General features: G+C 45.9%; 2 protein-coding genes across 4 annotated transcripts in view; both read left to right on the forward strand.

Annotated features, from left to right (window-relative positions):
• vps16 (VPS16 core subunit of CORVET and HOPS complexes) overlaps positions 1 to 7,299 on the forward strand; it is an 11,478-nt gene extending 4,179 nt beyond the window's left edge. For 2 of the 3 annotated variants that reach the window (XM_061033105.1, XM_061033106.1), the window contains 11 exons: positions 525 to 633; positions 713 to 847; positions 3,192 to 3,300; positions 3,377 to 3,474; positions 5,144 to 5,248; positions 5,331 to 5,408; positions 5,581 to 5,667; positions 5,773 to 5,855; positions 6,579 to 6,675; positions 6,796 to 6,899; positions 6,975 to 7,299. In XM_061033105.1, the coding sequence (XP_060889088.1) occupies positions 525 to 633; positions 713 to 847; positions 3,192 to 3,300; positions 3,377 to 3,474; positions 5,144 to 5,248; positions 5,331 to 5,408; positions 5,581 to 5,667; positions 5,773 to 5,855; positions 6,579 to 6,675; positions 6,796 to 6,899; positions 6,975 to 7,116 (1,147 nt within the window). In that variant the 3' untranslated portion in view covers positions 7,117 to 7,299. Of the gene's footprint in view, positions 1 to 524; positions 634 to 712; positions 848 to 3,191; positions 3,301 to 3,376; positions 3,475 to 5,143; positions 5,249 to 5,330; positions 5,409 to 5,580; positions 5,668 to 5,701; positions 5,740 to 5,772; positions 5,856 to 6,578; positions 6,676 to 6,795; positions 6,900 to 6,974 lie in introns of those variants that run through there. The other variant, XR_009667123.1, reaches the window with a different exon arrangement.
• Positions 7,300 to 7,615: 316 nt separating this feature from the next.
• rgn (regucalcin) lies at positions 7,616 to 11,977 on the forward strand. The gene is made up of 8 exons (XM_061033107.1): positions 7,616 to 7,763; positions 10,241 to 10,411; positions 10,511 to 10,697; positions 10,782 to 10,869; positions 10,971 to 11,085; positions 11,159 to 11,290; positions 11,404 to 11,558; positions 11,662 to 11,977. The coding sequence occupies exons 2-8, from the start codon at positions 10,246 to 10,248 to the stop codon at positions 11,710 to 11,712; spliced, it is 894 nt and encodes a 297-aa protein (XP_060889090.1). The 5' UTR covers positions 7,616 to 7,763; positions 10,241 to 10,245; the 3' UTR covers positions 11,713 to 11,977.
• Positions 11,978 to 12,500: the final 523 nt, after the last annotated feature.

The raw sequence follows: 12,500 nt of genomic DNA on the forward strand, positions 1-12,500 counted from the left end.
CTGGCTGTCTCTCCTGTCTGTCTCTCTGTACCTGTCTGTCTCTTCTGTCTGTCTCTGTACCTGTCTGTCTCTCCTGTCTGTCTCTGTGCCTGTCTGTCTCTGTACCTGTCTGTCTCTCTGTACCTGTCTGACTCTCCTGTCTGTCTTTCTGTACCTGTCTGTCTCTCTGTACCTGTCTGACTCTCCTGTCTGACTCTCTGTACCTGTCTGTCTCTCCTGGCTGTCTCTCTGTACCTGTCTGTCTCTGTACCTGTCTGACTCTCCTGTCTGACTCTCTGTACCTGTCTGTCTCTCTGTACCTGTCTGACTCTCTGTACCTGTCTGACTCTCCTGGCTGTCTCTCTGTACCTGTCTGACTCTCCTGTCTGACTCTCTGTACCTGTCTGTCTCTCCTGTCTGTCTCTGTACCTGGCTGTCTCTCTGTACCTGTCTGTCTCTGTACCTGTCTGTCTCTCTGTACCTGTCTGACTCTCTGTACCTGTCTGTCTCTCCTGTCTGTCTCTCTGTACCTGTCTGTCTTTCAGGCTGGTGTACAGACAGTTTTATCCGTTGGCGATAGAGATCTGTCGTTACCTGAAGATTCCCGACTATCAGGGTGTCAGCAGAGTGCTCAAACACTGGGCTTCATGTAAGGTAAGTTGTCTCACCTGTCTCACCTGTACATCAAACTGATTTACCTGATTTAACTCTTAGACTATGTGGATGTGTCCAGGTGCAGCAGAAGGACCTATCAGATGATGCCATAGCCCGAGCTGTGTGTGTGAAAGTGGGGGACTCACCGGGGGTTTCTTATTCGCACATCGCCGCCAAAGCGTACGACTGTGGACGCACAGAGCTGGCCATCAAGGTATGGCCGCGTTCACACCTGAACACTAACCCCGCTTCTACTTATTTAATTCACCAACAAACATGTAGTTATGGATAAGTCATGCTCGTGACATCACAGTGGGCGGAGTCACAGCTCGTACTGGGCTCTGGACTCAATAAGAAGTTCACGTCGTCTGGTCACTAATGAGACCCCTGACCCCTAAGCCAATCACTATCACAATCTAACCTCTGACCCCTAAGCCAATCACTATCACAATCTAACCTCTGACCCCTAAGCCAATCGCTATCACAATCTAACCTCTGACCCCTAACCCAATCACTATCACAATCTAACCCCTAACCCAATCACTATCACAATCTAACCTCTGACCCCTAACCCAATCACTATCACAATCTAACCTCTGACCCCTAAGCCAATCACTATCACAATCTAACCTCTGACCCCTAAGCCAATCACTATCACAATCTAACCTCTGACCCCTAAGCCAATCACTATCACAATCTAACCTCTGACCCCTAACCCAATCACTATCACAATCTAACCTCTGACCCCTAACCCAATCACTATCACAATCTAACCCCTAACCCCTAAACCAATCACTATCACAATCTAACCCCTAACCCAGTCACTATCACAATCTAACCTCTGACCCCTAAGCCAATCACTATCACAATCTAGCCTCTGACCCCTAAGCCAATCACTATCACAATCTAACCTCTGACCCCTAACCCAATCACTATCACAATCTAACCTCTGACCCCTAAGCCAATCACTATCACAATCTAACCCCTAACCCAGTCACTATCACAATCTAACCTCTGACCCCTAACCCAATCACTATCACAATCTAACCTCTGACCCCTAACCCAATCACTATCACAATCTAACCTCTGACCCCTAAGCCAATCACTATCACAATCTAACCCCTAACCCAGTCACTATCACAATCTAACCTCTGACCCCTAACCCAATCACTATCACAATCTAACCCCTGACTCCTAACCCAATCACTATCACAATCTAACCTCTGACCCCTAAGCCAATCACTATCACAATCTAACCTCTGACCCCTAACCCAATCACTATCACAATCTAACCTCTGACCCCAAACCCAATCACTATCACAATCTAACCCCTGACTCCTAACCCAATCACTATCACAATCTAACCTCTGACCCCTAACCCAATCACTATCACAATCTAACCTCTGACCCCTAACCCAATCACTATCACAATCTAACCCCTAACCCCTAAGCCAATCACTATCACAATCTAACCCCTAACCCAGTCACTATCACAATCTAACCTCTGACCCCTAAGCCAATCACTATCACAATCTAGCCTCTGACCCCTAAGCCAATCACTATCACAATCTAACCTCTGACCCCTAACCCAATCACTATCACAATCTAACCTCTGACCCCTAAGCCAATCACTATCACAATCTAACCCCTAACCCAGTCACTATCACAATCTAACCTCTGACCCCTAACCCAATCACTATCACAATCTAACCTCTGACCCCTAACCCAATCACTATCACAATCTAACCTCTGACCCCTAAGCCAATCACTATCACAATCTAACCCCTAACCCAGTCACTATCACAATCTAACCTCTGACCCCTAACCCAATCACTATCACAATCTAACCCCTGACTCCTAACCCAATCACTATCACAATCTAACCTCTGACCCCAAGCCAATCACTATCACAATCTAACCTCTGACCCCTAACCCAATCACTATCACAATCTAACCTCTGACCCCTAACCCAATCACTATCACAATCTAACCCCTGACTCCTAACCCAATCACTATCACAATCTAACCTCTGACCCCTAAGCCAATCACTATCACAATCTAACCCCTGACTCCTAACCCAATCACTATCACAATCTAACCTCTGACCCCTAACCCTATCACAATCTAACCTCTGACCCCTAACCCAATCACTATCACAATCTAACCTCTGTCACCTGTACACCCAGTCTGTCACCTGTACACCCAGTCTGTCACCTGCTGGAGCTCTCTCTCTGACCTGACTCTCACCTGGTTGTTACCTGAGACATGAAGCTCACCTGCTGGAGCTCTCTCTCTGACCTGACTCTAACCTGGTTGTTACCTGAGACATGAAGCTCACCTGCTGGGGCTCTCTCTCTGACCTGACTCTCACCTGGTTGTTACCTGAGACATGAAGCTCACCTGCTGGAGCTCTCTCTCTGACCTGACTCTCACCTGGTTGTTACCTGAGACATGAAGCTCACCTGCTGGAGCTCTCTCTCTGACCTGACTCTAACCTGGTTGTTACCTGAGACATGAAGCTCACCTGCTGGATCTCATCATCTGTGTTTGTTCTTCAGCTGTTAGACTTCGAGGCGCGCTCAGGTGAACAGGTTCCTCTGCTGCTGAAGATGAAGAGGAGTCAGTTGGCTCTCAGTAAAGCTGTGGAGAGTGGAGACACTGACCTGGGTAAGCCTCTGTAAGCCCCGCCCATCAGCTGTCCATCAGGTTAACCATGTGACACTCACATTTCCTGTGTTTGCAGTTTACACAGTGGTGACTTACCTGAAGAACGAAATGAACAGAGGAGATTTCTTCATGACCCTGAGGAACCAACCGGTCGCTCTCAGCCTCTACAGACAGGTACAGACTACAGACAGGTACAGACAGGTACAGACAACAGACAGGTACAGACAGGTACAGACAACAGACAGGTACAGACTACAGACAAGTACAAACTACAGACAACTACAGACTACAGACAGGTACAGACTACAGACAGGTAGACTACAGACAACTACAGACAGGTACAGACTACAGACAGGTACTGACTACAGACAGGTACTGACTATAGACAGGTACAGACTACAGACAGGTACAGACTACAGACAGGTACAGACAGGTACAGACAACAGACAGGTACAGACTACAGACAGGTACTGACTACAGACAGGTACAGACTACAGACAGGTACAGACTACAGACAGGTACTGACTACAGACAGGTACAGACTACAGACAGGTACAGACAACAGACAGGTACAGACAGGTACAGACAACAGACAGGTACAGACTACAGACAGGTACAGACTACAGACAAGTACAGACTACAGACAACTACAGACAGGTACAGACTACAGACAGGTACAGACTACAGACAGGTACAGACTACAGACAACTACAGACAGGTACAGACTACAGACAGGTACAGACTACAGACAGGTACAGGTACAGACTACAGACAGGTACAGACTACAGACTACAGACAGGTACAGACTACAGACAGGTACTGACTACAGACAGGTACAGACTACAGACAGGTACAGACTACAGACAGGTACTGACTACAGACAACTACAGACAGGTACAGACTACAGACAGGTACAGACTACAGACAGGTACTGACTACAGACAGGTACTGACTACAGACAACTACAGACAGGTACTGACTACAGACAGGTACTGACTACAGACAGGTACAGACTACAGACAGGTACTGACTACAGACAATTACAGACAGGTACAGACTACAGACAGGTACAGACTACAGACAGGTACAGACTACAGACACGTACAGACTACAGACAGGTACAGACTACAGACAGGTACTGACTACAGACAGGTACTGACTACAGACAGGTACTGACTACAGACAGGTACAGACTACAAACACGTACAGACTACAGACAGGTACAGACTACAGACAGGTACAGACTACAGACAGGTACTGACTACAGACAGGTACAGACTACAAACACGTACAGACTACAGACAGGTACAGACTACAGACAACTACAGACTACAGACAGGTACTGACTACAGACACGTACAGACTACAGACAGGTACTGACTACAGACACGTACAGACTACAGACACGTACAGACTACAGACACGTACAGACTACAGACAGGTACAGACTACAGACAGGTACTGACTACAGACAGGTACTGACTACAGACACGTACAGACTACAGACAGGTACAGACTACAGACACGTACAGACTACAGACAGGTACAGACTACAGACACGTACAGACTACAGACAGGTACTGACTACAGACAGGTACTGACTACAGACAGGTACTGACTACAGACACGTACAGACTACAGACAGGTACAGACTACAGACACGTACAGACTACAGACAGGTACTGACTACAGACAGGTACAGACTACAGACAGGTACAGGTACAGACTACAGACAGGTACTGACTACAGACAGGTACAGACTACAGACAGGTACAGACTACAGACAGGTACTGACTACAGACAGGTAGTCCATGATGAGTATTTGATGTTGGTCTCTTGTCAGTTCTGTAAACTGCAGGAACAGGACACTCTGAAGGATCTTTATAATCAGGATGATGATCATCAGGAACTCGCTAACTACTACGTTACTGCCAGTTACAGAGAGAAGGTAAGAACACCTGTTGACTGTTCACCTGTTCCACCTTTATGAATCAGTCTCTGTCCCTCTCACCCTACCTACCTGTCTGCAGAGGTTAGACAGCCGTCTGTCTGTCCTGCAGTCTGCTGTCGATGAATACAATAAGGCGAAGAACGAGTTCTCTGCAAAGGTAAATTCATTCATCTCTATCACTAGATCCATGATGCTGTTTAATAACATGATGCTAGACGTAATCATGATGTCATCATGATGTCATAGGGTTAGCTCCCTGATCACATCATAAAGGGTGCTCTACCTTCAAGTTTCATTAATGGTGTTGAAGTCTTCATTTCTGTTCTCAGGCCACAGAAGAGGAGATGCGCCTCCTTCGTTTCCAGCGAAAGCTAGACGATGAGAAAGGGGCGGGGCTTTTAGGACTGTCTCTACAGGTACATAAGGGGTGTGGCTTTAAGGACTCTACAGGTACATCAGGGGCGGGGCTTTAAGGACTGTCTTTACAGGTACATCACTTCCTGTGTGTGATATGTCCGCAGGCCACCATGGAGGCTCTGCTGGCTTCAGGACTCAACAAACAAGCAGAACAACTTTACAGAGACTTCAGAGTACCTGACAAAAGGTGAGCTGTCAGGAAGTGATGTCACTGCTGTCTCTCTGCTGTGATTGGTTAAACTTCTACTATAGGAAACACAAGTTGAAGGACCTTTATTCCAAATATCTTTTCTATCATTTATTGTAGCTCAGCTGTTCTTCAGTGTCTCTGTACCTGTCTCTGTCTCTCTCTCTGTACCTGTCTCTGTACCTGTCTCTCTCTGTCTCTGTACCTCTCTCTGTACCTGTCTCTGTCTCTGTCTCTCTCTCTGTCTCTCTCTCTGTTTCGCTCTCTGTCTCTGTACCTCTCTGTCTCTCTCTCTCTGTCTGTCTCTGTACCTGTCTCTCTCTCTGTACCTGTCTCTTTTTCTCTCTGTCTCTGTACCTGTCTCTGTACCTGTCTCTCTCTGTACCTGTACCTGTCTCTCTCTGTCTCTGTACCTGTCTCTGTACCTGTCTCTCTCTGTCTCTGTACCTGTCTCTGTACCTGTCTCTCTCTGTCTCTGTACCTGTCTCTGTACCTGTCTCTCTCTGTCTCTGTCTCTGTACCTGTCTCTCTCTGTCTCTCTCTGTCTCTGTACCTGTCTCTCTCTGTCTCTCTCTGTCTCTGTCTCTCTCTGTCTCTGTACCTGTCTCTCTCTGTCTCTGTACCTGTCTCTGTCCATCTGTCCCTGTCCATCTGTCTCGCTCTGTCTCATTTGTATACCTACCTCTGTCGACTTGTGTCTCACCTGTCTCTCTACCTGTGCAGGTATTGGTGGTTAAAACTGAAGTCCCTGGCAGAGAAGGAGGAGTGGGAGGAGTTAGAAAAGTTCTCAAAGAGCAAAAAGAGTCCTATTGGTTACCTGGTAAGTCCTCAAATAAAAACCATAGAACACATTTCCCATGAGTCTTTGTGTTTTTGAGATTTGATTTTATTAAAATAAAGAACACATTTCCCATGGGTCTTTGTGTTCATTCTTCTTCAGGCCTTTGTTGAAGTCTGCATGAAGAGTAACAACAAGAGCGAGGCTAAGAAGTATGTTTCCAAGGTGACACCTGAGCAGAAGGTCAAAGCTCACCTGGCCATCAGGTAAGACTCAGAACACCTGTGACATCATGAGACAGGTGAGAGCTGACTGCTCAAGTAAAATGTCTTCTCCCGCAGTGACCTCGAAGGGGCGGCAGAGGCTGCAATCGAGCGCAAGAATGACTCAGAGATGGGGGCGGTGCTCTCCAGATGCTCCTCCTCAGACCGCCTGTTGATTGACAGGTTGAACCGTGCCAGAATCTCCCTCGCCAAAAAGTGACCTTTAGGTTACTACAGTCTGTGTTTAAACCCCGCCTCCTGAGGGTCACAGTGACGTCAGCCTACCTGCAAACATGATGACGAGCCGAGAAGACGAGTTAGTGCGTCTTTGAGGTTTGTTGTTTACCTGTTTACATCATTTCCTGCTTTTGCTGCTTCACAATAAAAGCTTTCCACCACAGAACCAGCTCAATCTTTTATTATTTGAATTATTGGAATGTTTATTTTAACAATATCTTCAGTTGAATTTGTAATATTTTTATTTTTACATGTTTTAAATAAATGAATTATTGGTTTGGTACCTTCACTGCATGGTTTGTGTTTCCATGGAGACGGTAAGTTGTATAAAATGAGAAAAAATCCATAATGATGAAATTATATCGAAGTGTTGTAGTTCTCATTTCTGCCTCAGGGGGGCGATAGAGTTCAATAAAAATATTTCAGGACGTTTCTAGTTTGGATGGTGCAGTCAAAACGTCACTTCCGTTTTATTCAGTTCGTACGTTTCCGTCAGCTGGTCAGCCTTTTTTCATGTCGGTGCGTTTGACCGAAGTGGGCGGGGCTATCGTGACGTCAGTACGTCAACTGTGATCCGTGAAGAAGTGTAGTAGTTGCCTTTGAAGTTATTCAGAGTGAATCCTGTTCACGGTAAGTTTCACTTTTCTTTGTTTCTACTTAAGTTTGAATGTTACCGGAAGAAGTTCTGCAGTCAACAAACCAATTCCCGCGAGAATTGTTGTCGATATTCAGTGAAACTAGTCACGAGCGTCTCCGCTCCTCACCAACCTGAAAACCTCCTCATTAACCCTGTACAGGTGTGTGTACTGAACACACTCATTAACCCGTACAGGTGTGTGTAATGAACACACTCATTAACCCGTACAGGTGTGTGTAATGAACACACTCATTAACCCGTACAGGTGTGTGTAATGAACACACTCATTAACCTGTACAGGTGTGTAAATGTGATGAGATATGGGAAAGGGTAACTGGGGCTCGTGACTCATTGGACCAACGAGAGACTGCCCTCACTCTTTCACATGAACTCTGACCCCTGAAAATCACGCTCACATGTTTTGCCACTTTTTGAAAACAGTTTTTCCCTCGCTGTCAGAAATAAGCAAGAAAGACCCTTACCCTAAACTTACCCTAACCCTACTAATGGAAGAAGACTTCTTTAGGTCAGATGGAAATCCCCTGCGCCCCCTTTGTATGAAGAGGGTCTATAAGAGGGTCTCTATAAGAGGGTCTATAAGATGGTCTATAAGGGGGTCTCTATAAGAGGGTCTCTATAAGAGGGTCTCTATAAGAGGGTCTATAAGAGGGTCTATAAGATGGTCTATAAGAGGGTCTCTATAAGAGGGTCTATAAGAGGGTCTATAAGATGGTCTATAAGAGGGTCTATATAAGAGGGTCTATAAGAGGGTCTATAAGAGGGTCTCTATAAGATGGTCTATAAGAAGCTCTCTATAAGAGGGTCTCTATAAGAGGGTCTATAAGATTCTCTATAAGAGGGTCTATAAGAGGGTCTATAAGAGGGTCTCTATAAGAGGGTCTATAAGAGGGTCTCTATAAGAGGGTCTATAAGAGGGTCTATAAGAGGGTCTGTAAGGGTCTATAAGAGGGTCTCTATAAGAGGGTCTATAAGAGGGTCTGTAAGGGTCTATAAGAGGCTCTCTATAAGAGGCTCTCTATAAGAGGGTCTGTAAGGGTCTATAAGAGGCTCTCTATAAGAGGCTCTCTATAAGAGGGTCTGTAAGGGTCTATAAGAGGCTCTCTATAAGAGGGTCTATAAGAGGCTCTCTATAAGAGGGTCTGTAAGGGTCTATAAGAGGCTCTCTATAAGAGGCTCTCTATAAGAGGCTCTCTATAAGAGGGTCTATAAGATGGTCTATAAGAGGGTCTATAAGAGGCTCTCTATAAGAGGCTCTCTATAAGAAGCTCTCTATAAGAGGGTCTGTAAGGGTCTATAAGAGGCTCTCTATAAGAGGCTCTCTATAAGAGGGTCTGTAAGGGTCTATAAGGGGCTCTCTATAAGAGGCTCTCTATAAGAGGCTCTCTATAAGAGGGTCTATAAGAGGCTCTCTATAAGAGGCTCTCTATAAGAGGGTCTATAAGAGGCTCTCTATAAGAGGCTCTCTATAAGAGGGTCTATAAGAGGCTCTCTATAAGAGGGTCTATAAGAGGCTCTCTATAAGAGGGTCTATAAGAGGCTCTCTATAAGAGGCTCTCTATAAGAGGCTCTCTATAAGAGGGTCTATAAGAGGCTCTCTATAAGAGGCTCTCTATAAGAGGCTCTCTATAAGAGGGTCTGTAAGGGTCTATAAGGGGCTCTCTATAAGAGGCTCGCTATAAGAGGGTCTGTAAGGGTCTATAAGAGGCTCTCTATAAGAGGGTCTATAAGAGGGTCTATAAGAGGGTCTCTATAAGAGGGTCTATAAGAGGGTCTGTAAGGGTCTATAAGAGGCTCTCTATAAGAGGCTCTCTATAAGAGGGTCTGTAAGGGTCTATAAGAGGCTCTCTATAAGAGGCTCTCTATAAGAGGGTCTATAAGAGGCTCTCTATAAGAGGCTCTCTATAAGAGGGTCTATAAGAGGGTCTATAAGAGGGTCTCTATAAGAGGGTCTATAAGAGGGTCTGTAAGGGTCTATAAGAAGCTCTCTATAAGAGGCTCTCTATAAGAGGGTCTATAAGAGGGTCTATAAGAGGGTCTATAAGAGGGTCTCTATAAGAGGGTCTATAAGAGGGTCTATAAGAGGGTCTCTATAAGAGGGTCTATAAGAGGGTCTCTGAGGTCAACGTGGACCCCCGTCTACTGCTGTCCCACAGTGATGTTTATGTACAGCTCTATTGAGACTGTCTAACCCCTAACCCAGTGCAGGAGGGGGTATAACATGATAAACTATGGGGGACCTTAAAGGGGGTATAGGGGGTTTTCCCTCCAGTCTCATGAACCCTCCTCACAATTATTTTGAACTTCCTGTAACTTCCTGTTCGGCGACCCCGAGTCCTTTTAAAAAAATAAAATGTAGAATAAATGAAGAATCTACATTTAGAATACGCTCTCAGTAATCACGCTGTATTTGCCTTCCTGTTTCCTTGACCAAACACTGATTGGTCCGTAGTGTTGATGATGTCATCAGTGAAAGTGGAGACCGTTGTGAAGGTTGGCGCTCTGATTGGTGAAGGTCCGGTGTGGGAGGAGTCAGAGCAGACGCTGCTGTTTGTCGACATCGCAGGACAGAAAATTCACCGCTGGAGTCCGACGACTAATCAGATCAACTCTGTGGAGACAAGTCAGCCAATCAGCAGGCAGGAAACATTCAGCCATGTTTATTAATGAATATATGAATTAATCAGACCTGTCTGTCTGTCACCTGTCTCTCTGCCTACAGGTGACATGGTGGGCTTCGCGGTTCCTCGCAGGTCAGGTGGTTACATCGCAGGAGTCGGTCGCAGCATCGTTGCTGTTGATTGGCCAACTCAGGGGATGACATCATTGATAGAGGTCGATGGGGACAAACCAAACAACCGACTGAATGACGGGAAGGTCGATCCAATTGGACGGCTGCTGGCAGGTAGGTCTGTCCACCTGTCTCTATGCCTGTCTGTCTGAAGCAGTGTTGCCATGGTGACAGTATGTTGTGTCTCAGGTTCAATGGGGAGGGAGGTGAGACCGGCAGTAATTGAAAGACAACAAGGATCTCTGTTCTCTGTGACCTCTGACCTCACCTTGAGCAAACACCTGAGCCAGGTAACTGTCTGTCTGTCTGTACCTGTCTTACTATCAGGTGGACATATCTAATGGGATGGACTGAACACTGACCTGTCTGTCTGTACCTGTCTTACTCTCAGGTGGACATATCTAATGGGATGGACTGGTCTTTGGATCAGAAGACATTTTTCTACATCGACAGTTTGGCTCTGACGGTTGACGCGTTCGACTACGACATGACCACTGGTCACCTTGGTAACTATTTGTGTCTTTTTATGTGCTGTGTGTTTCTGTGTTTGCTTATGACAACTATAATTGCGTTGTCTAGGTAACCGTCGTGTGGTGTACCGTATGGAGGAGGGGGAGGGGCTTCCTGATGGAATGACCGTGGATCTGGAAGGTCGTCTGTGGGTCGCCTGTTACAACGCAGGACAAGTCATCAACATCGACCCAACTACTGGTTAGTTGTACTGGTTACACACACACACACACACACACACACACACACACACACACACACACACACACACAGATAAATAAGTGTGAGAGTGTGTGTGTGTTGAATGCTGTCAGGTGTGAGGCTGCGTTCGGTCTCTTTTCCCGTGAGGAAAACCACTTCCTGTTGTTTTGGCGGTCTGGATTTCTCTGACCTCTATGTGACCTCTGCCAGTCTGGGCCTTAACCAGTCAGAGATGACACATCAGGTGGAGGCGGGACACACCTTCAGGGTAAGATTCATTGCCTCACTTTTTACACTTTACTCTGCGCACACACCTGGCCATGACGTGTGTGTGTGTGTGTGTGTGTGTGTGTGTGCGTGTGCGCGCACAGGTGACCGGGCTTGGGGTTAAAGGTCGTCCTCCATTTGTGTTCTCTGGATGATCTTGAGGAGGCTCAAGCAGCCAATAACAGCACAGATAAGCTGATAATATTAAAGTGGATATTTGGAATGATAATGTTTGACCCGAGCAGCGGGATCATTTTGTTGCTGTTTGAAAATAAAGGATGAGCCAATCAAAGTTAATGACTTCTTTAATGTCTTCTCTGAGGATTCTGGGTAATGTAATGTTGTTTAATGTAGATGCTGTGATTCACCTGACTGTAAAAATGTTTTACCTGTCTACCTTTAAAAGATGAGCCATCGTCATCATCAGTGTTTTTATTTACACAAGAATCACAACAAACAAACAAACATCACAACTTCTAGAAAATGTTGCGTAGAAAACTTTGTGCTTTTTTTTCCTTTTAATTTGTAATGTTTAAGGGGGGGAAGGGGATGGGGGGGGGGAAGGGGGATGGGGGGTGGTCGATATCTGCTCGGGTCATCAAAGCGAGTCCAGGTGTCTTCTGTGCATCATGTGAGTCCAGGCAGGTCCAGGTGTGTCCTGTGAGTCCAGCTGCTCCTCCTCTGGGTCATATCGTCATCATTGAATCATGTGAGTTTTCTCTTCTTCTCTTGTTTTAAACTTGAACATGTGCTGTAGTTCAGTCTAACCACTGCGTGCGGCAGATACAAAGAGGAAGAACATTCCAGTTTGAAGAGTTTCACACACTTTGTTTTTGAGACTGTTCTGGTTCTGAGGATGGTGAAGAGTGAGGAAGAGGAAGAGCCTAATGACACTAAATGCTAACTAACATAATGCTAACAATGGTTGCTAACTGGGAGGCTT

Source organism: Labrus mixtus, chromosome 24 (genome assembly GCF_963584025.1).
Source record: "Labrus mixtus chromosome 24, fLabMix1.1, whole genome shotgun sequence".
Taxonomy (NCBI): Eukaryota; Metazoa; Chordata; class Actinopteri; order Labriformes; family Labridae; genus Labrus; species Labrus mixtus.

Bases quoted from the DNA above. Each gene is read 5' to 3' on its own strand.
- rgn (XM_061033107.1), top strand. From the start codon at position 10,246: ATGATGTCATCAGTGAAAGTGGAGACCGTTGTGAAGGTTGGCGCTCTG. The intron at 10,412-10,510 runs GTCAGCCAATCA...CTCTGCCTACAG, and splicing joins GATCAACTCTGTGGAGACAA to GTGACATGGTGGGCTTCGCG. The intron at 10,870-10,970 runs GTAACTGTCTGT...TCTTACTCTCAG, and splicing joins TGAGCAAACACCTGAGCCAG to GTGGACATATCTAATGGGAT.